Here is a 21,296-nt window from a genome sequence, read left to right on the forward strand (position 1 = left end):
CTGTTATATGTTTCTTGGATTATTTTGAATATATTTTTGATTGTCTCTATTACTTTGTTTATGAATTCCTGTATTTTAGGAGGTGTAGCTATAGGTGTCTTCATTTGTTCTGTTGTTTCTTTAGTTTGTGTGTTGATTTTCTCTTCTTGTGCTTGTGTAGTTGTTTCCCTTCGGGTGTGGGTTTTTAATGCTTGTGCGAAGCTGCCAGTAACAAACTGCTTCAACCAACTGTTTCAAACTCTACTCGCAAGTTGCGCCATGACTGAGGCAGCTGCAACGTAACGTGAGTTTCGGTTTGGCCCTTGTGCATGCTTTATTTGTCGTGACATCTGGCTTTACGTAAAAAAAAAAAAATTAGAGAAAATAGTTAAGCCGAAAAACAATATATCACCGTCTTTCAAAAAAATGGGGGAGACGATTTGAAACATTTCAAAAAGTGGATGGGACATGTCCTCCCCCGTAATTTACGCATGTTATACTATTAATCATAATTTCTTTATTTTAATTTCTAAAGTGTATATAAAAATTAAATCAACATATTTGTCTTTAAGAATTGTTTTAGATTATTTTAGTCACTGTGGTGTGGCTTAATATATATTTAATATGCTTGATGCTGTGTAAATATATCATTATTTGCAGCTTTTTCTTTTCTTTCAAATTTGAACTGTTATTACCTCCGCCACCGAAGGTGGAAGGAGGTTATGTTTTCACCCCTGTGCGTCTGTGTTTGTCAGCAAGATTTCTCGAAAACCGCTGAATGAATTTCGACAAAAGTTGGTATAAATTTGCATTGTGACCCAACTTAGAAGTACTTAGAAGAAAAATTCCCTATCTGTTTACATGGGGACCAATTGTTCACTCTATTTTTGCTCTATAACTCAGTCAAAAATTATTGGATTTTAATGAAACTTGGTGGACTTATGTAGAATATTATTCCTCATTATCCTGCCGAAAATGGTCCGTGTCCGTTGATAACGACGGACATACGAACGCGTATTTTTTGAGGGCCGAATATGATCGATGCTGCGTGGCGGAGGTATGCGCTTTACTGAGTGTCCCTCTAGTTTATTTTGAATTTATTCTTTGTTCTGAATACGTGCAGGTTTCCACATAACATGTGATAAAGAAAACCGTTAAGTTGATCTTGTTTCAAGTTATCTTTGTTCCTTTGTCGCTTTTGAAGTTAGTAATACCTGTTACTGCTCATGCAGGACATTGCTTGCAGTGAGTGACATTGGATCAGGAAGCTTACAAAAGTGTTCTTCAATGATTGTACGGGTATTATCTAGAAGTTACGGCTTTACCAATGTGTAATGAAAATGATTGGTCACGTGGTTTCGCGTATCAGGCTGAGTTAATGCGAGATTTCTTCGAGGCTAAGAATTCTACCTTCCATTTAAGTCTGATGGATGATCTTGATCTAGACAAATATGAAAGAGTCAGCTATGAAAAGTGATAAGAGGATACTTGGTGTATTTTTACAATAAAGAAAGATTGTTTTCTTTGTGTATTACACATTGTGTCCAGTCTGTTTCTTCCTTAACCTTGGATGAATCTTCTCTATGGTGGACTTGTCCTACATAGCTTTCAATTTACTTGAATATGCCTTCATCTTCCCTGCATCGTGCATGGTATACTCTCCTACATATTTTATATATTTTTAGCGAGCTTCCAAATCCAGACAATTATTATCTATAATAATTACACAAACTTTACGTAATGTTTATTTTTCGATGTACTAAGCATACAGTTATAGAAAATAGTTAACTACATATTTAAAGTACTTTTTAAACGCCGACAGCGCAAAGTTTTGGAAATTAATAGGCCTAAAAATGGTATAAAATCTAAGTTAACTGCAGATGTCCCCACCCCCCTACCCCGTTCTCTTGAATTTTGTCAATTGCGGTTCAAAATTAAGTATGTAAAAATATCATTCCAAATCTATCTTTTGTCTCTCGCAAGTCGATGCTCAAGAAGCTTTTCATTCAATACCAGAACTCATCAGATGGGCTAAATGATGAGACAAATGATCCTATGAAACGCTATTTGTAGGTGTAGAATAACACTTTGAAGTAGTTACGCCTGTAGAATGTAGTAAACTATATATTGAATAAATAATTAAGCAAAATAGTTAAACTATAATAAGTAATTTAATTAGATTAAATTAACAAAGTGGCTAATAATTTTTAGAAAGCGAAAATTGCTATAACATCGCTACCAAGGGAAAAGAACTACACGAGGACATGTCACTGAAATTGAGTAAATAATTTCCACTTATTCAGCTAACCCTGATGAAGCCGTAAAGACGAAACGTTGTTTAAAATAATAAAAAAGTTATTTTATTGATGTCTGGAGCATAAATGTCGTTTTTTTCTAAATTTATTGGAATATGGAATGTATCAAGTAGCACTATGTATTAGGATTAGATCCTCCAGCTTAGATACTGGCCTGACGCAGTCCTTCATCACCATATGACTACTTGGAATCCACGAATGCCGTCGGAGAGTTGTAGCTAGTGGAAGATCTACTGTTAGAACTACAGGTCGAAGATCCATTTGGTTCTGAAATCATCTACGCTGTATCTATATTTGTAAGCTCGCAGATGCATGCGGACGGTTTTTCTCATGTTTCTTAAGATATCTGGAGCACCTTCCCGCGTGCGCTTGAAGATCATTCTACATCTGGAAACCCAGATCTGCGCTTTAAATTCCCACAGTAGGTATAAAAAACAACAATAATATGAGATTCAGTAACAGGGACAGGATGATAGAAAAGTACTGTGGTAAAACATGAGATTCACCAACAGGGACAGTAGGATAGAAAAGTACCGTGGTAAACATGATATATTTGTTAACGAAAATGAAGGCGAATTTCCCCCATAATGCAGCAGAACTTATACAGTCATACGTAGCATGGCGTACAGTTTCAATACAGGAACAAAAGGGGCAGTTATTTACTTGTGTTATTTGAAATCTGTTTAGGCGTGCTCGTACTGGGATCATTTCATGGGATATTTCCCAGACGATATCGCGCCGAGATGCTTTAAAGAGCCTGGAGTTCACTAAGAACCAAACTATATTCCATGTTACATTTGGGTAATTTGCCTCTATTTTTTGGGTAGCTTGGGGTAGCATTAATTCACATATGTACTGTGTTGATTTTCCCCCTAAATTAATGTAATTCTGTTCCTTAAGCCGTCCCTAATTTAGCAGTGCAAGACTAGAGGGAAGGCAACTAGTCATCACCACCCACCGCCAACTCATGGGCTACTCTTTTACCAATGAATAAGTGGGATTGACCTTTACATTATAACGCCCCCACAGCTGAAAGGGTCCCCCCCCTCCGAAAAAAGGTAGCTTAGGGGTACCAGACCGAATCACCTTCTTATCAACAGTCTGATTTTATTTTACTTCCAACTTTATCAAACAGATCACCCCAATGATACCCTGATAAGATGTCTCCTCGGGTCACAACAGTAAATACTGTGATGCTTCCAAACAGATTAACATGCAACAACCACCCCTAGTTACCTTATATTTCACTTAAAAACATACTACCAGCACTTAAGTAACATGCTCGGGGGGACTTTTATAATTTCTCTTTTTAACAGTTCAGGTTTTCCTTCCCATATATATATATATTTAAATATTTTCCTGTTCGTGACTATGATAGTTTCTGCTAGAGGAGGATAGACTTGAGCCTTAGCAAGGAGAAATATTTCTCCCTTTTCCCTGTTTTCGATTGTACTTTCAAGATTTTTGGCTAAAATATTCCAGTTATGTTCTATAGTGTCGTGTGCACTGTACCATATGCCTAGTATTTTAACGGGGTTTGGGGTCTAGTTCAGACCAAAGGGCTTATCTTCCCGGTCCCTCCCCCCTGTATAAAGAGCTAGAAGTTTATCCCAGTTAACTTTTGCTCCGGTAGTTGCACCATACTCATTAACTATACATAAATTGCTCTGAATGGCCTGAATAGGTAGTGAAAGAAACTTTATTACAAATGTACAACGTTTCGATAAGCTTATATCATCATCAGCTACAAGTAGTTTACATAGACACGGATATATATACAGTATGGAACAAGAGGTCACATGATCGGAGATTGCTTAACAGCTTAGTAAATATATCTTGGTACTCTGGGGTGTTGGTTTAGGGTGGGGCTGTTTTGTTCAATTAAGATGCTTTCCTTTACTTTGCGTTAGTTGATATTTGGTTCTTTGTTTAAAATTACGGTGTTTTCTATAGATGTACTTGTTTTTTCAGTTACAATGATGGTTACCAAGAGAGGATTTTTTTATTATGTTTGGTGAATCTGGTTTCCAATTTTCTTCCGGTTTCTCCGATGTGGAAAACTGGACAGTTATTGCACGCTAGTTTATAAACGACGTTGGAATTGTGTAATTCTGCATAATTTTTATTCAGTAATAACATTAGTTTAGGACTGGGTTTTTGAGTGAATTTGAAGGCGACAGGAAATTTATGCTTCATGGCATGGCAAGTTTTCTCCTTGTGTGAATTATTTTTGAACTGATTTCAGGGATGAATGGTAAATTGCAGTGCAATGCTGTGTTGTTGTTTGGTGTATTAGTGTAAATTTTTTTGTGAGTTGAGTTTTGAGGTTGTTGTTCTGCTGGTTGTGTGAACAGTTGTTCGACAGTTGTTGATGGAAATTAAAGGATGCTTTTAAAGTTGATTTCTTCATTTATGTAGTCAGTTGAACAAAGCCTTGAAGCTGTGTTTATAAATGTTTTTAGTATATTGATTTTTTTGTGTGGATTCATGGGCATAATTCCAGGGAATGTAGAGGCCCATGTGAGTGATTTTTCGGTGAATTTTGTTATTGAATTGTGTGTCGGATCTATTAAGGATGAGGTTAAGAAAAGATAACTGCTTGTTATTTTCGTGTTCGATGGTGAATTCAATGTTCAGATGAATGGATTTTATGTGTTCAAAGAAAGTGAGTATGTGTTCGGTAGAAGTAAAACCAGCAAAAGTGTCATATCTATACCAGTATATGGGAGGATAAAGTGTGGATTGTATGGCTTGTGTTTCGATCTCGATCATAAATATGTGGGCGATAACAGTTGAAACAAATATGTAGAAGATTCTCGCAAACAGTTGACTATAAAAAACGTTACTTCAACTACTTGAAAAAAAGAAGTAATTTACAATTACAAAAAGCGGTTTGTGCTTCTCAGTCAATGGTATTAAAAGTAGTGATAACGTTAAATGTTCGTGCTTTATTCTATATAAGGTACAACAGGTTTTAACAAACTACTTCTACCAGTGTTATTTCAAATAATTTAAGCGCGATGGTTAGGTCTCACATGGATATAATTCAATTGTCAACGTAAGTTTACATAATTCAGATATCAACTATATATATATATATAAATAAATAAATATATATATATATATATATTTATATATATATACACACGTATGCTCAAATACGTCTTAGAAACAAATATGAATATCTGCGTGACATCACACTTTTCGTCCAATTAAACATAGCGAATGAATCACGTGGTATATAGCGTTAAAAGCTCATTCGCACACAACGGCTTTTCTTCTGCGAGCTGAAGTGATTTTTAAAAGTGTTTTAAAAGTTGCGTTTTCATAAATAATTTTAATAAGTAGTAAAATGGGAGACGAGAACCAATACAACGGACAGAATCAGCAATATAGTGATTACAACGAAGATCAGTATGGGCAATATCAACATGATGGAATGGAAACGGATACTTTGCAAGACGGGGACAACAGTCAAAATCAAATGGATAGCAGTAAAGGAAAATCTGATGATGATAGGTAGGTTGGTTGATTATAATTTTTATGTTTGAATGACGTTTAGAATAAGAGTAATTATTAGGGATACCTTAAGTTTGAGAAGTAGATAAACTTTGTTCTACATTGTAGAGGTAAATTTTGTTTAACACTTACTGATACTGAGTGTTAGCTTGATATTATGGTTCCAGCCTGTTTCTTTGTTCAAAAATATTCTTCCGGCAGCCGTGGTACCAGTAGTAGTAGTAGTAGTACTAAGATGGCGGGCCTATCGACTTTCAAGTGTTAGCGTTGACATCTGGAAAATCTATAATCATCAGCATAAATACATTTTGTTCAGTTAAGGAAAAAATAAAGTGACTTTAAAGTAATACTGGTTGAGTTATTTTTGTTAACTTTGAGAATTTAAAAGCACAGAAATCTTAATTTCTTTATTCGTGTATTAACCCAGAAGGTTAAAATTAAATTTAATGTCTTAAAAAGTTACGTATTACTAGTACATCAGTTGTACAATTTTTCAAAAGTTCGTTGTGCTTGCATTTAATGATTTATGCTTTTTAATTTTAACAGTTAGGATGCATGTATTATAACAACTGGACGTACACCTACCTCAGTGTTGTGATAACTTCTAAATTCCATAGTAACTGAGTAAGACTAACTAAAAGATACATTGGTTTCTTTTCTGTTGCTCAAGTGTACACTTTTAATTACTTGCTACAGATTCACACAGTCAATGTCATATTTCTTTGATATATTTCTTCTTGTGAAATATACCAGTGCATTTTCAACAGTTTCTGCTAGTTATATGACCACAAACATAACTGAACTAGTTTTTTGTGTGTGTTTGGTATAATTATGCAGCTTTCAATATTTGAATTTTGAAATGAAATCCTTTACCTAACATCTGCAATCCCCATGCTGCTAGTACTAGTGATTATTGGTATTAATGTAGTCGGTAGATATTTTGCTCACAGAGTTTGGGAAGGAGATCAAGTGTATAGTGAGTTTAATGAAATATTGTAGTTTTTGTAACTAGGCGCGATTTGTAATACCACGAGTGCTTCTAGACAAGATTTAATTTTATACTCATAGTAAACACACTGGTGCAGTGAAGTTTTTCAGCTCTGATGCTATTCTTTGAAAAAAACTTGTTGGTGGTAATTAGTGTAACTGAAAGCTAAACTTATTCTAACCATCACCTAATCAGTGTGGCATTTATGATTTGACTTTTATTTTCACATTATATATTTTTTATAACTAACTTCATTGCTTTTTGTAGATATTATCAAAATTAAAACTTAATCAGTATAGTAACTCGAGCTATAACTTTAGTATACCTTTGTTTTTAGTTAATTTTCCTTTCTGATTGCAGTGTTCAAGCTGGTTGTAAAATTCAGTGGTGTGAGTTTTAAGATTTTCTTAACCTAGTTCACTCTAATCGTGAGTAGTTCACACCTCTTCTAATGGTGGTTTCTTTCTTTTTCACAGCCAATCTTTCACGAGGCAGAATTTTGCACTACTTGATCAGTTTCCCTCACAGCCTTTGTTTTAATTGTACTATTCTTGAGTTATCTTAAATAAGGGATAAAAATTGTGTTAAGACTATTATGTAAATAATTTGATGTTAGTTTTGGTACTTGTAGAACCTATGTATATTATAATATACTACACTTGTTAATTCGTATTAGGTTTTTAATTTTTTAATATTTCCATGATTTTGGCCATTTCAAAATATTTAGTGTCTGATGTTTGTGAAAAAGATTATACTGTAAAGTTAGCGTTTTTCTATAACATGCTAATTCTAGCTTGAACACTGAATGCTTATGGTTCCATTTAGGTAAAGTTTTAGCAATAAAAAAAACAATTAAATAAAACAATGTATGTAAGAAAGGGCTGGATAGGTTCAAGAGACTCAAGATCTGGTCAGAAGAAGACTTGTTAGGTGAAGGACGTCACATGGATGGCAGTTGTGAGGCTACAGAACACGTCACCAGGAGCTTTTGACCTGAAATCTCCAGATTTCCCTCTGCCATCTTGCCCGAGCAACTGGTGGAGAGAGGACTACGCTTGACATCAGCCGGGTAACGGTGCTTCTCACGATAAGTAAAGCACTAGCTAAAAGTACAACAAAATTTTAGGTTTTTAAAATTTCGCGTACATTTCTCAAGAGAACTAGTGCAGTTAAACCCTAAATAGACTTTTTCAAAGGACAGCAATTAAGCTTAATATGATTGAGATTAAAGCAGCTCAACCTAGCTAATGTTTGCATTTTATCTGCATTTATGTTTCAAAGCAGAATTCTCAATCTAACTTGAATCTTTGAGATTCATACTAGAAAGGTGGACAAATTTAACTATTAACTTTGTTCTCACAGGGACATCCCCAGTGTTCAAGCCGTTGACCGATCATCAGATTGCAATGGTACATATGCTGGGTTATTTTTTCTTCCAGTAGAGTACATCCTACTTGAAATATTCCTGTATTAGTTTTCAGTTTTCAAGTTAAGCTTTAATGTTTTGATTTAAATCTTTGTCTTTACAGTGAAAGCTTCTACTAATGTAAACAGTTTTTCTCTAGTGTAAATTTCCAGAGTAACATTTAAGAGCTGAAATGTGGTCTCCTTGAATGAGTAATGGCAGATAAAGGTAAAGTAATTTCTCCATCTGATGATATGGCTGGTTAGGTATTCATGGTTCAAGATTAAAAATTACTAATCTGTTTAATTTTTCTCTGTATAGAAAACTTTTCATTGGAGGAGTCAGCTGGGAAACCCAGATTGGTAAGTGTATTACCTTTAAAATAACTTGTGTATACTGCGTAATTATTTAAAACTGACTTTACAGTGTTCTGTTATTGGATCTTTTTTAGGAACCACACATTTTACCTTATTGCTCAACAAGTTTTAGATATTTTAGTTCCTTTCAAAAGCAATAATATTGTGAGAAAAAAATTGCATCTTTAATTTTTCAGAATTTGTTGTACATTCTGTAGGGAATTGGACATTTTTGACAATAAAAGTTATGAAAATATTTGTGCTTTCCAGATAATTGAAAAACAAAATTTCATTGCAGCATAATGAGGACTTGTACAGAAACTGTATAAGTGTGTGCATTATGACAAGTTTATGATATTAGACTAATGTGACAGTTTTTACCATACTAGTTAGTAGACTTTAGATGGATAGCAGTGAAACATTGTGCTTATTTTGAGAATAGTCTATTTTGGAAATCACTTTCAGAATATTCTAGTTAGAAAAATTAATAAATGGATGTTTTAAATAAAACCTTTCTGGTTATCAAATGTTTGAATGTGTAAACTTGTTCACCCTTAGATGTCTCCTTCTTGTTTGAATGTGTAAACTTGTTCACCCTTAGATGTCTCCTTCTTGTTTGAATGTGTAAACTTGTTCACCCTTAGATGTCTCCTTTTAAGGATTGCTTTAGATAGTTTTGTGAGAGTTGGATTTTAGATTGGGACCTTGTTCTGAAATTCATATGTATATTGTTAAATATTGGAATTAATATGTGAGGTAGTAATATTTCTTTCTACTTTTTACAGATGACTTGAAGGACTACTTCTCAAAATATGGCGAAGTTGTTGATGTAAACATCAAGACAGACCCTAACACTGGAAAGTCCAGGGGATTTGCATTTGTTACATTTGCATCACAAGAGTCTGTAGATGCTGTAAGTATTTGACTGGTGCACTAGGTGCTAAGACTTTAAATTTATGTTGAGTGGTCAAAAATATTGTTGTATTTATGAAGTTTGGGATTTATGGCTCAAAATATTAAAAGCTTTTTTAACCCGATGTTTCATGGGGTCAGTGCATTAGACTAAACCAATATTGAATAATTAACTTTCATGTACCATAATGTTGAATACGCTATGCGTACATTTGCAAAGTTTTGTAAGCTTTTGGTAAACATTGCACGTATGTTTGAAGTATTTTTACAAAAATATTTGTTTGTGAATATTACGAGTCCATCTAACTCGGATTCTGACTAGTCAAGAGTACAAGATTATTTTCATGTTAAGAATAAAACTACGTTTTCGTCGTAGTTTTCATATTTCATTTGCATAACTCTAGAACTTACTAAACAAATATCAAGTCTTAATTTTACTGAAAAAAATATCTTGTGTATCCTACACTTGTGAAATTGGCCATGTAGGGTAAAATGAAAAGTACAAAATAAATCTAAGCTATCTTTTTTTTTCTTCTTTCTAGAATGACTGAATATTGTAACTGACATTTGTACACCATTCATTCTTACAACCAAAGCTAATATTTTTCAAATCTCCTAATCGTTTAGACTTATTGCTTTACAGCTGCACTAAGATTATGGCAAAAGCAACTTACTTTAGTGGAGTAGCTTTGTGTAAATAAAGTATTGAGGTATCAGCATGTGCATGGTCAGGTTACAAATATGCTATGCTTTCAATGTATACAGGCTATCTAGTATGTTTTTTTTTTTTTATATTCTTATTTAACCTAATAAGTTTCTTATTTGTTATTTTTGTAACAATAGATAAAATACATATGTACAAAACCCAATATGGCAGCTAGAACAAAAAATTTTAACATGTTTAAAGAATATAATTCCATATAATTATATTTTAACTGGCTTTCAAACTTGGCTGTAAGTGGGTTAAAGTAATTCTGATAGCTCAAAAACGATTGTCAGAACAAGCTAACCTTGTAGAGGATTCAGTAAATGAAAATATTTTTCTTTCTTTTGGTTATGAATAATCCAATAGCAAATGGAGATAATTATTGGCTTCTTTGAAAGCCTGTGTAATAGGAGGGCATGGCATGAGAGTTTCATTTTCGAGTTTATTTCTTTGTAAAGCAGGAAGATTGGAAACTATAAGTTTATATTAAGTCTTAGTAATATATATATATTACTAGTGTAATTTATGCTAAAGTTGGAATATCATATAGGGTTACAAATAAAATCGAAAAAAGAGGCAATTTGGAGCAAAGAAGTGTCGTGATACAGAAAAGTGAAGACTGAGAGTTTATTTAATTTAAATGTTTCCTTTTGAAATGAAGAAATTAAAACTTTTAATATTAAAATTTGGAATGTAAGCTACATTTTGGTGCCAAATTTATTGAAGTCCATTGATAATAAAGTTGTTTGATTAAATTGTGGATATAACTAAAAAGTTATGAAGGATGCATGACGTTTGTGTATTTATATATTTTACTTATTTTTTTAAACATTTGATAAGTAATGAACTGTTTCTTTTGTTTCATAATTAGGTGATAAAAGATGGAACACACACAGTTAAGGGGAAACAAATTGACCCTAAAAAAGCCAAGTCTAAACCTGGAGCAAAAAAGATCTTTGTTGGAGGACTTGATCCAAACATGCCTGCAAGTGATATCAAGACATACTTTCAACAATTTGGCAAGGTAAAAAATAAGTTTTTTCTTGTTTATTTTTCCCCATCAGTAGCTATAGTGGAATAATATAGTTTTGTTACAGTGTATTTATTTGTTTTTAAAATGCACAATATTTGAAAAGCTGATTATCCTTGTTTCAATACTAATCAAATACAAGCTTTGAAATATGTGAAAAGGTTTTAAGTGTTAACCCTTTGCATTCAGCTTAACCCATTTGGGTAAACCCTAGAATGTTAAAGCTATACATACTAGAATTATGAATTTACCAAGTATATCTTCATGAAATTTAGCAAGCTTTTAGTAGACTTTACAAGTCTGTTGTATACAAAATATCAATTTCTGAATCCAACTGCATCGATATGACTTGATTCTGGGTGAAAGACGATATTCGTGCTAAGGATAAAAATACTTTCTGAGACACCCTGTTGGTATGAACATGCTTAGCAGTCAGTATGAGATAACCTATACATTGGATAGGTGGAATGAAGAAAAAGTGTCAATAGCCACTTTTCGGTTCTTCACGTTATGTAGCCGCATAATAGCAGATATAATAAATAAACTTAGTATTCCAAAATTGTTTAATCTCAAGGTCTAAGAAGAATTGAATATTGACCAATTACACTTTTTTCTTCATTTCGTATATCCAGTGTCTAGGTTTTTCTCATAGAGACTACGAAATATGTTTACAGAAACAGTATGTTTGATACTTTTCACTATGATATAGGTCCATTTTACCTCTCTTTGGTTAACTTGTGTTCAGGGTTACTGATGAGGAATGGAATTCTTAAACTAGTCTAACCCAGTAACACACGTTGATCAAAGTTTAGACTGAACTGGACCTTCCTTGAACTTAGACTTCAAGATTAAACAATTTTTGGAATCCTAAGTTCATTTATTACTTTTCTAGACTTTACAGCTTTCTTAAGTAATTTAAATAACCTCTTAAAACATCTTAATTACATTTTGTTTTTTTCTTTTGGTTAAATTTTATATTTGTTGTTTTCTCCATCCTACCAACAACCTTAGCTGAGTCATCAATGTGCATTGATAGGAAAATAGAAAATTATAAAATAAAATGAACATTACCTTGTTTTTTTTTTCTCATTCTTTGAATGCATAATTTGTTTTCACACCTTCAGTTAATGATATCCAGAATTTAAAATGTTAATCTTTACACATTTCTTTTAATTTTCTTGTTTTATTCCCTGGCTTTTAAACACACAAGTTCTTCTGTGAAGATGGTGGGAACAGGCTAGTAGATTCTAATATATTGACATACTGTGCAGTGTGAAATATGTGCAATCAAATGTGTAGCTAGATAGGTTTCTCCCTGTCTTCTTTTCTAACCGTAAATTGTAACGTTGGTTATTGTTTTTTTTAAATCAAAATGGTGTGTATATTAAAAGAAACTTGTACAATACCAAATTTACACATAAGCTGACTTTTTTTAAAATTGTTTTTCAGAAGATTTTATTTAGTATATGTAATAGTTTTTAAGTCTGTTTTATTTTCATTAATAAATATCTTTTACATTCTTTCTTGTTGATTTTCTTTTCCCATAGAAGCATTTACATGGACCTAACACAATAAATGGTCTTCTCAGTGAAATGAAACTTTACATGGTCAGGTGCAAAATGATATAACTAGATCTACCTCATCTCGTTTCATGTAAAAACATTTCCTATTGTACTATAAAATTGGTTAGCCCTGTGGTAAAGCTGTAGTTTGTGAGACACGTTAGTTTTTGCGGGATACCGCTAAGTATTCCCCTTACTTTAAGCTGTAGGTGTATTATAAATGAGACAGTCAATCTCTTAGCATTTGTGGTAGGTGCTGCATTCCTTCTGGTCTGTACCTTAAAATTAGGGATGATGGCAGATAGCCTTTGTAGCTTTGCCATAAATACAAAATTTCTTGTATTTCAACACCATAACTGAAATAAAGAATGGAATGACAAACTTATTTAAGAGAAAAAAAACTACTGTTATGGTGGCAGACGTTGTTCATAAAGAAATTTTTTCTTCTGGCAACATATCGCCAGTCTAAGCTTTTATTATTTTGTTCTGATCTTCATGCAAGTTTCTGCGTAATTGGAGATCATATTGGCTTTATATAGTTGAAAAAAGGAACAGAAAAAGAGCTTACATTATGTGTTTACTCACCTAAGACTTCTTGAGAAACAGTAATTGGCTGAAATTGATAAAACTAATAATCCAAGTCTTAATAACATAAACTTTGGAGAGCTCAGCTTTTGCACTCTTCCACTTCCAGTGACCACTTGTCATACCATTTTCTGTGTTGGAGGATGTTTACTTGACTGATCAACAAATAAATATATATAATCTAGAGCTAATAAGTGTAGCTCCTGGTACTTTTCTTTCTTTATTTTTTAACTATGTATTTGCTTGGTTTTACAAGTCAGTGCTCTAACACTATTGTATGAATTTCGTATTCTTCTTGTACTACATTTATGAAAGTTGCCTCTGTACTCATTTTGGAATTTTGTTTACAGGTGTTTCAAAAATCTTTACTAATCTTTAAGCTCATGCTGGTGTAAATTTCACTGTAAGACTGGAAATTTTGTAAAGCATAGAGTAATTACCAAAGTAGTTGTTCTAGCAAAATAAGCAGTAGAGTTAATAAAATTAACTTTCTACCTTTACATCACACACAAAACAACTGTGATGCAGTTAGATTACTTGAAGGCTTCTGATGTAATAATGAAAATTTAGAAGCTTATAATCCGCATTAGAAAGGGAGTTTTAACGGAAAGAATTAATCCAAGCCTTCAAATATATTTATGGTTATGTTAGCTTTGAAAGCTTAGAAGGTGTAAAAAAACAATTTCTTTAAATTGAATTTACAGTTTTTGACACCATAAACTTCAAAATTCACTCGTAACTCTTTCAGCCTGGGCTCGGTCCACAGGACTGACCTCGTAACCGTTTTGTGCTTGTCATAGTTTTCGTGCTATAACTTTTAAGCATGTATTAAGAGAATTTGGCAGATTATAAGTAAACATTACAGTGCATTCATACACAAAATATCATTTTTTATTAAGTCTTCAGGTTTGTTGAGCACTGTTTTTCTCTTGCCTTTTTTTTCTTATGTTTCCTATCCACATGCAAAGTAATTTTCATTTTAAGATTAAAAATATTTTATGCATCAGAAAATTTTCAAATTTCACATGCGAAATCTTTATAATGTCCAGTTAGTTATCAAATGTTTCTTATGAAAAAACTATTTCATCTGTAACCATCATAAAAAAGTTGCTTCTTTTGTTCTAGTGACAAATTATAACATGAAAATATAAATGTTTAGACTAAATAGCTTAAATCTCATAACATTATACCTTTTTATATATGTATATATAATTATTTTTATTATATTGACCTTCCAGCTATACTTAGCTAACAATACAGTAGTTACAATGACGCAGCACACGTGCTCTCATGTTACCGTATCCAATAATATATAACTGACCTTTAGTCTTTAAGTGACCTGTTTGGCTGTGTTTTAGTAGACTAGTATTCTGCAAAATATAGTTACATTTCAATTATTATAAATTATATATGTATATAGATTATTACTATTTAGGAATAAGTTCTTAAACTTATTTTTCTTAAAACATAGAACAGTAAATGAAGAAGTAAAGCAAACATTTATTTCTTCTAGTTACAACTTTTGTACACGGTTGCTGCTTGATGTAGGTTGCTAAGCCTTTTAATATTTCGCAGATGGAGGATAAAAAAACGAAATAATTTTTTAGGTTTATATATTCAGTTGAATAACCAAAACATCATAATTTACTATATCAATACCATAGAATACCTCTATAATTTATCAAACTTGGTAACTAAGCTGTATTTGGATCCAAAAAAAATATGAAATTTTGAGCAGACTAAAGGCGCAACCTATCGCCTTGAAATCTTCGTTCAAAAGAATAAGATGGCGTTCTAAAACATGAAAATAGCTGAGAAAGCCATTAGAGGGACATTCTGAGCTTTCGTTTTGTTATTTACATGTCATATATTGAAGTAAGTGTATATAAGGGACAGTTTCTAAAAATGGAAAGAGGTGAGCTGGGTCACTTTGTTTAATTCATTACACGGGTAATATCTCACAAATAGAAAAGATACGAGGTTCTTATTTTATATTATAGCTTGTCAGTATTGGTAATTTCAGTTCCTAATTCATACAAAACTATAGACTTGGTATTTTGACATCACAAACATCTAATTTGAACCAGTGCTGCACTGAACATACCACATGACACACAAAAATCAATGTTTAACTTTGTTTTTTAATATTTACTTTTAATTTAGGAAATTAAATAATGTATAATACTAACATTTTAATCATAATCTACAGTTTGATACCAAACTTATTGACATAAATTCATGAAATAGTAGTTCAATAAACTTTTGAATGCGATGACTTGGCCTTTGATCCGTAACCCGTCTGGAGAGGGTTAATACTGTTTGTGCTATAAATGTATAACAAATCTGTACAAAGACCACAAATTTGCAACATTGTTTTGTTGAAGTTGTGGTTAGCAGTTTGGATATTTATTGTTTTATACATAAGAAATGTTAATTAAATAAACATCAAATTAAAATACCACATCTGAACATTTGAGGGTTTTTTTTTGCAGGTGATTTGAAGTAAGAATTATTGTTTTTTTTAACACTTTATAATGTTTTTTGCCCTACTTAAAGAAAAAAGATACCAGACTTGAAATAGTTAAGTCAATACATGTGGTAGCATGTTGAAATTTTGTATCAGTAGTATTTTTGTTACTAGGTATACAAGTTCTTAAATTTGATGCACTGCTTATTTATCAACTCGATTTAGTCTCTAAATTTGGATAAACATTCTGGCATTATTAGACCAATATTTATTTATTCCTAACTAGTCTCAGTTTTCATGGCAAAGAATTACTTTTTGCAACTTTTTTATTTTATTTTTAAGAGTCGTATTACTAAAGAAATGTAGGTATCATTATTTAATCGTTTTTTATTTTTGTTTCTTCATTAATAGTAGTATAACTTAAAATCTTTGTCACCTAGGTTGAAACTGTTGAGTTGCCAGTAGACAAGGTAAAGAACCAAAGACGACAGTTTGCGTTCATAACGTTCGAGACAGAAGATGCTGTGAATGAAGTTACTAAACAACCGAAGCAAATGATAGGAAGTAAAGAGTGTGATGTTAAGAAGGCTACTCCTAAGCCGGATTACAGAACCATGCGTGGTGGATTCATGGGAGGGTGGGGATCTCCTCGAGGTGGAGCCAATGGTGAAAGGGGTCGTGGAAGAGGAGGTTAGAGCAATTTTGATGTGTAAATTTAAGTATAATAACCTCAAAAATGTTGTACAGTTTTTATGGTTTTTAGAGTGCAACTGAATTGTTAATGAAATGATACATTTTTATTAATTTATTTTTTTCCCCCTAGGTTACATGGCTCAGAGCTGGGAAAGTCCAGGGTATGGAGGATATAGTCAAGGATATGGCAACTATAATCCAGGATATGGCAGTTATGACTACAGTGGTTATAGTGGTGATTACAGTGGTGGATATGGTAGTTACGACTACAGTGGATGGGGGCAATATGGACAAAGTTATGGTATGAAAAATTAATTCCCAGGTTAAGCCAATATCTCTAGAACAGGGTGCACAACTGATTGAGACTTGGCGGGCCATAATATTTCTTCCTCCAAAATATTTTTAAGCCCTTTGCATATTCTTCTAACTCTAAAGACTATTTAACAAAATTTCTGTTAAATTGTGATGTAGAAACTGTTAGATTTAATAACAGACAAAAATGAGTGTATTTAACAATTCTGTAAATAAGAATGAAATTTACTCAATAAAAAAGAAAAAAAAAGCTGCCTAAATCACGAGATGTAAACAAACCAGTTGCATTAAATTTATTATTTTATGCGACCGTGTTTCATTTTCAACAGTATACTGTAACGCGAAGCTAATGCGAATCATTACACCATTTTGAGTTTGCCATGCCAGCGATATCTGGCTTGATCTTGGAAGTTGCAATTTTCAAAATGTTGGTTAAATTTTGATCAGTTAGAGTACCATGATGTACAGATTTGTGTAACTGGAAAAAGGTTTGCTCACACACACATGCAAGTACTCCCAAATAGTGATGCTACTTTGAGTGCCTTAGTTGGATTTGTCAAGTGCTTTGTAGAATTCAACTGGAGAACATTATCGATGTTTGCTTTTTTAGGACTGTAGAACATTGCAAGTCTAATCTCGAGTTGAATACTAGGATCTTGATTTCCAGCATTAATGGAAAATGGATGGACTAAAAGTTTTAGACGTAGTCTCCTCTGCCTGTAGGTTGTGCTGATCTCCAGCTGTAAATCTTCAAGACAGGGAACATATTTTGAAGTCTTCGCCATTCTTTCAGTTGTGTTTTTCGAAAACACTGAGTCACAAGTTGGAAAGCGAGACAAATCTCCTTCTCTTGGTTGTAAAACAAAGAGCTGCAATTTAAGCCTGAAACTCTTGAATGCAGAAACTATATTTCTAACCAAATGGTCTTGGCCTTGAAGAATCTTGTTGAAGCAGTTTAGATGGAATGTTATATCGGCTAAAAAACCTAAATCACAATCATTCTTCATTTTCCAACTCTCGTATAACTTTACCTTCATGCTCTCAGACCTAATGGCTACAAAACCTTGCAATATCTTGCCGTGACTCAGCCAAAACGTTGCAAGATGTCGCTTGTGTCTAGGACAGAAAACGTTTTTCAGCAGCAAAGTAGTACCTTTTTTTTCCTGCCATCCAGGTTGTACCATCAGTACACACGGCTGCTATTTTATTGCTCGGTAACTTCAAATTTTGCATTACTGAAAGTATCTGTTTGCATATTTCCTCACCAATGGTTTGGCCATAAATCGAGTACATATCTGCAAGCTTCAAATTATATAAAAAATCTTTGTTCCATATATATACACATACAACTACTTAGCAGTATCTTTTATGTAACATCTCTCATCTAATGCAATCGAATAATACTCCAATTGCAAACAAATTCTCTTCAACTGAACACTTGCGTTTTGCGATATATCGCTAATTATTCAATGTATTGATAAGTTTACATTTTGAAAAATTTATTTTTTGGGCATACCTTGTTGCAGACCACTAACATACATGATTTAACAAAATCACTGTTGGTAAGTGGTTGGCACTTAGGTTCAGTTTCTCGTGCTACAAAGAAACTTGCTCATGTGCTAGCATCACTAACATTGTTTACTCTCTTAAACACATTTTGTTGAGACAAAAGATCCTTTTTGAATTGCTCAATTTTATTCCTTTTCTCAGTATTTGTCAACTTGTGTAAAGATTTGCGATGCTTGGTCTCGTAATGCCTTCGAATGTTATATTCCTTTGCCACAGATACTGTTTCACAACATGCAAGGTATATGATATTTTTATCAGTTTCTTGTTCGATAAAACAATATTACTCAGTCCACTCTTGTTTAAATTTTCTATGCTTCTTATCCACTTTCCTCTGTTTACCCTTGTCCACTATGGAATTCTTAAATTTGTAAACAAAAATGTACTGTTATTGTACAATTATTACACTGCTAAAATTACAAAATACCAAGCCATTCCGTAATATAATGATACACGATATTATGATGTTTTATATTGCTAAATGTGGGCAAGAGAGTTTTTATCGAATTTACCCAGCAAACGTAGTTAGCTTGTAATGGTTAAATGTAAGTTAGATATATAGTAAGAAAAGACTGCATCCACTAAAATTGACTAACGATCTCGTGGTTGTTTTAGCCTGCTTCTGTTGAACCTTCTGTGATGCAACAATAAGTCTATAACTGCGTAGTGACGTGGTACTTGTAACTAATGAATGAAACGGGTAATGCTCTTTGGGAGTTAAAAACATTTCCATCAAATTAAAAAAAACACTTTCAACTTTGTGCACTATAATTTTGTGCCACGAGCCGTACAAAATGAGCTGGCGGACCAAATTTGGCCCGCGGGCCGTATGTTGTGCACCTCTGCTCTAGAAAATGTTGAGATATTTATATTAGTTTTCCTTTACTTTTTATAATGTATAATTAATTACTGAGAACATTTTTTAATATTCCCCCTTTTTGTGTTAGTATATTGACTGACTTTTTGCACTTGTTACATTTCACTAGTGTTAATATGAATACAGTCTGAATGAATACCCTCTGAAGTCTTTCTTAGTTAGTCCTGTTGATGATAATTAAGAACCTTGTACTGACCAGACGTAGATCAGAATTATTATGGCTTAAAAATTCATTGCCATGTTTTATTTTGCACCACACGAAACTTCTACATGGAAGTGTATCTATAATATTTGGCTTAAACATGCCATTTGCAGTCCATCCTGTTCAACTGACACTCTCATACTAACACTTAAAAGTGTCTGTAAAACAAATTTTGCAAGGGCTTGTTAGTGCCCCAACCATATCCGTCATGAAGCCTGCTCTTTTGGGCCCACAACTGGTCCTTTTATTCTTACCAAGAAATACTTTTAAATTCAAATCCTCTTATTATTTGTCATGGTATTGACCATGCAATCAACTGTTATAGTTTTGTGGAATGATTGAGATGAGGTGTTGGTAATACTAATGGTATAATTATTCAGACTATTATTCTTGTCTTTGTTATATGTATTATTTTCACAACGAGTTGACCAGTGAATTCTCTGGTCATTGTCAGGTGTTTTATCAGACATTTTGCATAATTCACAACCAGAAATCTTTTTGTTGAATTACCAGCATTTGAAACCATGAACCTGTGATCCTGAATATGGGCACTGATAGCCAAGTGGTTAGAGTTCTTGTATTCAAGAACACGGGTTTGGGGGTTCAAATCTTGGTAACTCCACAAAAAGCTTTCTGGTTGTAACACATACAAAATGTCTGATATAACATTTGATGATGGCCCAGAATTCATTGGTTAAGTTGTTAAAGTAATGCATATAATAGACAAGAATAATAGTCCAAATAATTCCACCATTGGCAATCGGCTATTGTTTGTTTACACAAACAAGCTCGTAGATAACTTCGTGTGACCCTTTTCTTCACTGCTATGACTTTTATTTTAAATGGTATAGACTAGTGATGTTACATGTACAGTAATAACATTTTCAAACTCTTGTTCTATGTTGATATCAAACATCCTTGTAACTGAGAAACTGTCAATAATTTTATAGTTTAAATTACAAAAATGAATATTAATTATTAGCACATTCAGACTAGTAAGAAAAGTTTTAGCGAATTTGATCCTGATCTAAATTGTATTTGAACTACTTTTTGCATGACAGGAGGCCACAAGGGCTGCCATATTGATTGGAGGTGGTCATAGTTCAGTGGCATGCTGTGAACATATCTCGGTTTAGGCGTCAAAATTACTTTGTTAATAGAAGAACAGTACAAATCAATCAATATTAATTATTTTTGTCAACTTTTGTAGACAAAAAATTGACATGCACCAGCCTGCTAAAGGCGTGTGTGGACATTTGGTGGGGGGGCTATTCACAGACCCTTATGCATTTTTCAAACGTGAAGGACTGCTTTTAACTACCAAGGTTAATTCCTTGTTAAGATTCATTTACTTGTATAGCTCAGCTTTTAGCAGAAAGACTTAATCCAGATGTGGGCTTAATTGCAGGTCAACAAGATAGTGGATATGGAAAGACTCGTGGAGCAGTAAGAGGGAGTGCCACCACCACTTCTTACCATCCTTACCATTAAGTGTATATTGAGACTGTGTGGTACAAATGTTGCACCATGTTGACATTGTAATTTCATGAGACATCATGCATGTTCATTATCCAATGTATATAGTTTATGTTGAATAAAAGTCTTTAGAGGTGTTAACACTTGACAAACTGTTGTGCTTTCTTTGTAGGGAGCATGAAATTATCTGAATATCGGCAAGTTACTGCTAGATAAGTAGTTATAACATCAAAACAGTAAATTTTTAATGATTGAATTTTATCCATTCTTGATCTGATAAAATGACAGTTGTGCAACTACGATTTGGCGTACTTCTTTGGACTTTTGAGGCAGTTCAGTGAAATGA

At 33.0% G+C, this 21,296-nt stretch overlaps 1 protein-coding gene across 1 annotated transcript; it reads left to right on the forward strand.

Moving 5' to 3' along the window:
* The first annotated feature begins 5,538 nt into the window (after positions 1 to 5,538).
* LOC106462683 (RNA-binding protein squid-like) lies at positions 5,539 to 21,091 on the forward strand. The gene is made up of 7 exons (XM_013922630.2): positions 5,539 to 5,813; positions 8,528 to 8,568; positions 9,348 to 9,475; positions 11,052 to 11,204; positions 16,265 to 16,514; positions 16,648 to 16,818; positions 20,883 to 21,091. The coding sequence occupies exons 1-7, from the start codon at positions 5,647 to 5,649 to the stop codon at positions 20,963 to 20,965; spliced, it is 993 nt and encodes a 330-aa protein (XP_013778084.1). The 5' UTR covers positions 5,539 to 5,646; the 3' UTR covers positions 20,966 to 21,091.
* Positions 21,092 to 21,296: the final 205 nt, after the last annotated feature.

Source organism: Limulus polyphemus, unplaced genomic scaffold, assembly GCF_000517525.1.
Source record: "Limulus polyphemus unplaced genomic scaffold, Limulus_polyphemus-2.1.2 Scaffold1224, whole genome shotgun sequence".
Taxonomy (NCBI): domain Eukaryota; kingdom Metazoa; phylum Arthropoda; class Merostomata; order Xiphosura; family Limulidae; genus Limulus; species Limulus polyphemus.

Excerpts from the sequence above, each read along its gene's own strand:
- LOC106462683 (XM_013922630.2), top strand. The coding sequence starts at position 5,647 with ATGGGAGACGAGAACCAATACAACGGACAGAATCAGCAATATAGTGAT. Across the intron at positions 8,569-9,347 it reads CAGCTGGGAAACCCAGATTG|ATGACTTGAAGGACTACTTC; the intron begins GTAAGTGTATTA and ends TACTTTTTACAG. Across the intron at positions 16,819-20,882 it reads GCAATATGGACAAAGTTATG|GTCAACAAGATAGTGGATAT; the intron begins GTATGAAAAATT and ends GCTTAATTGCAG.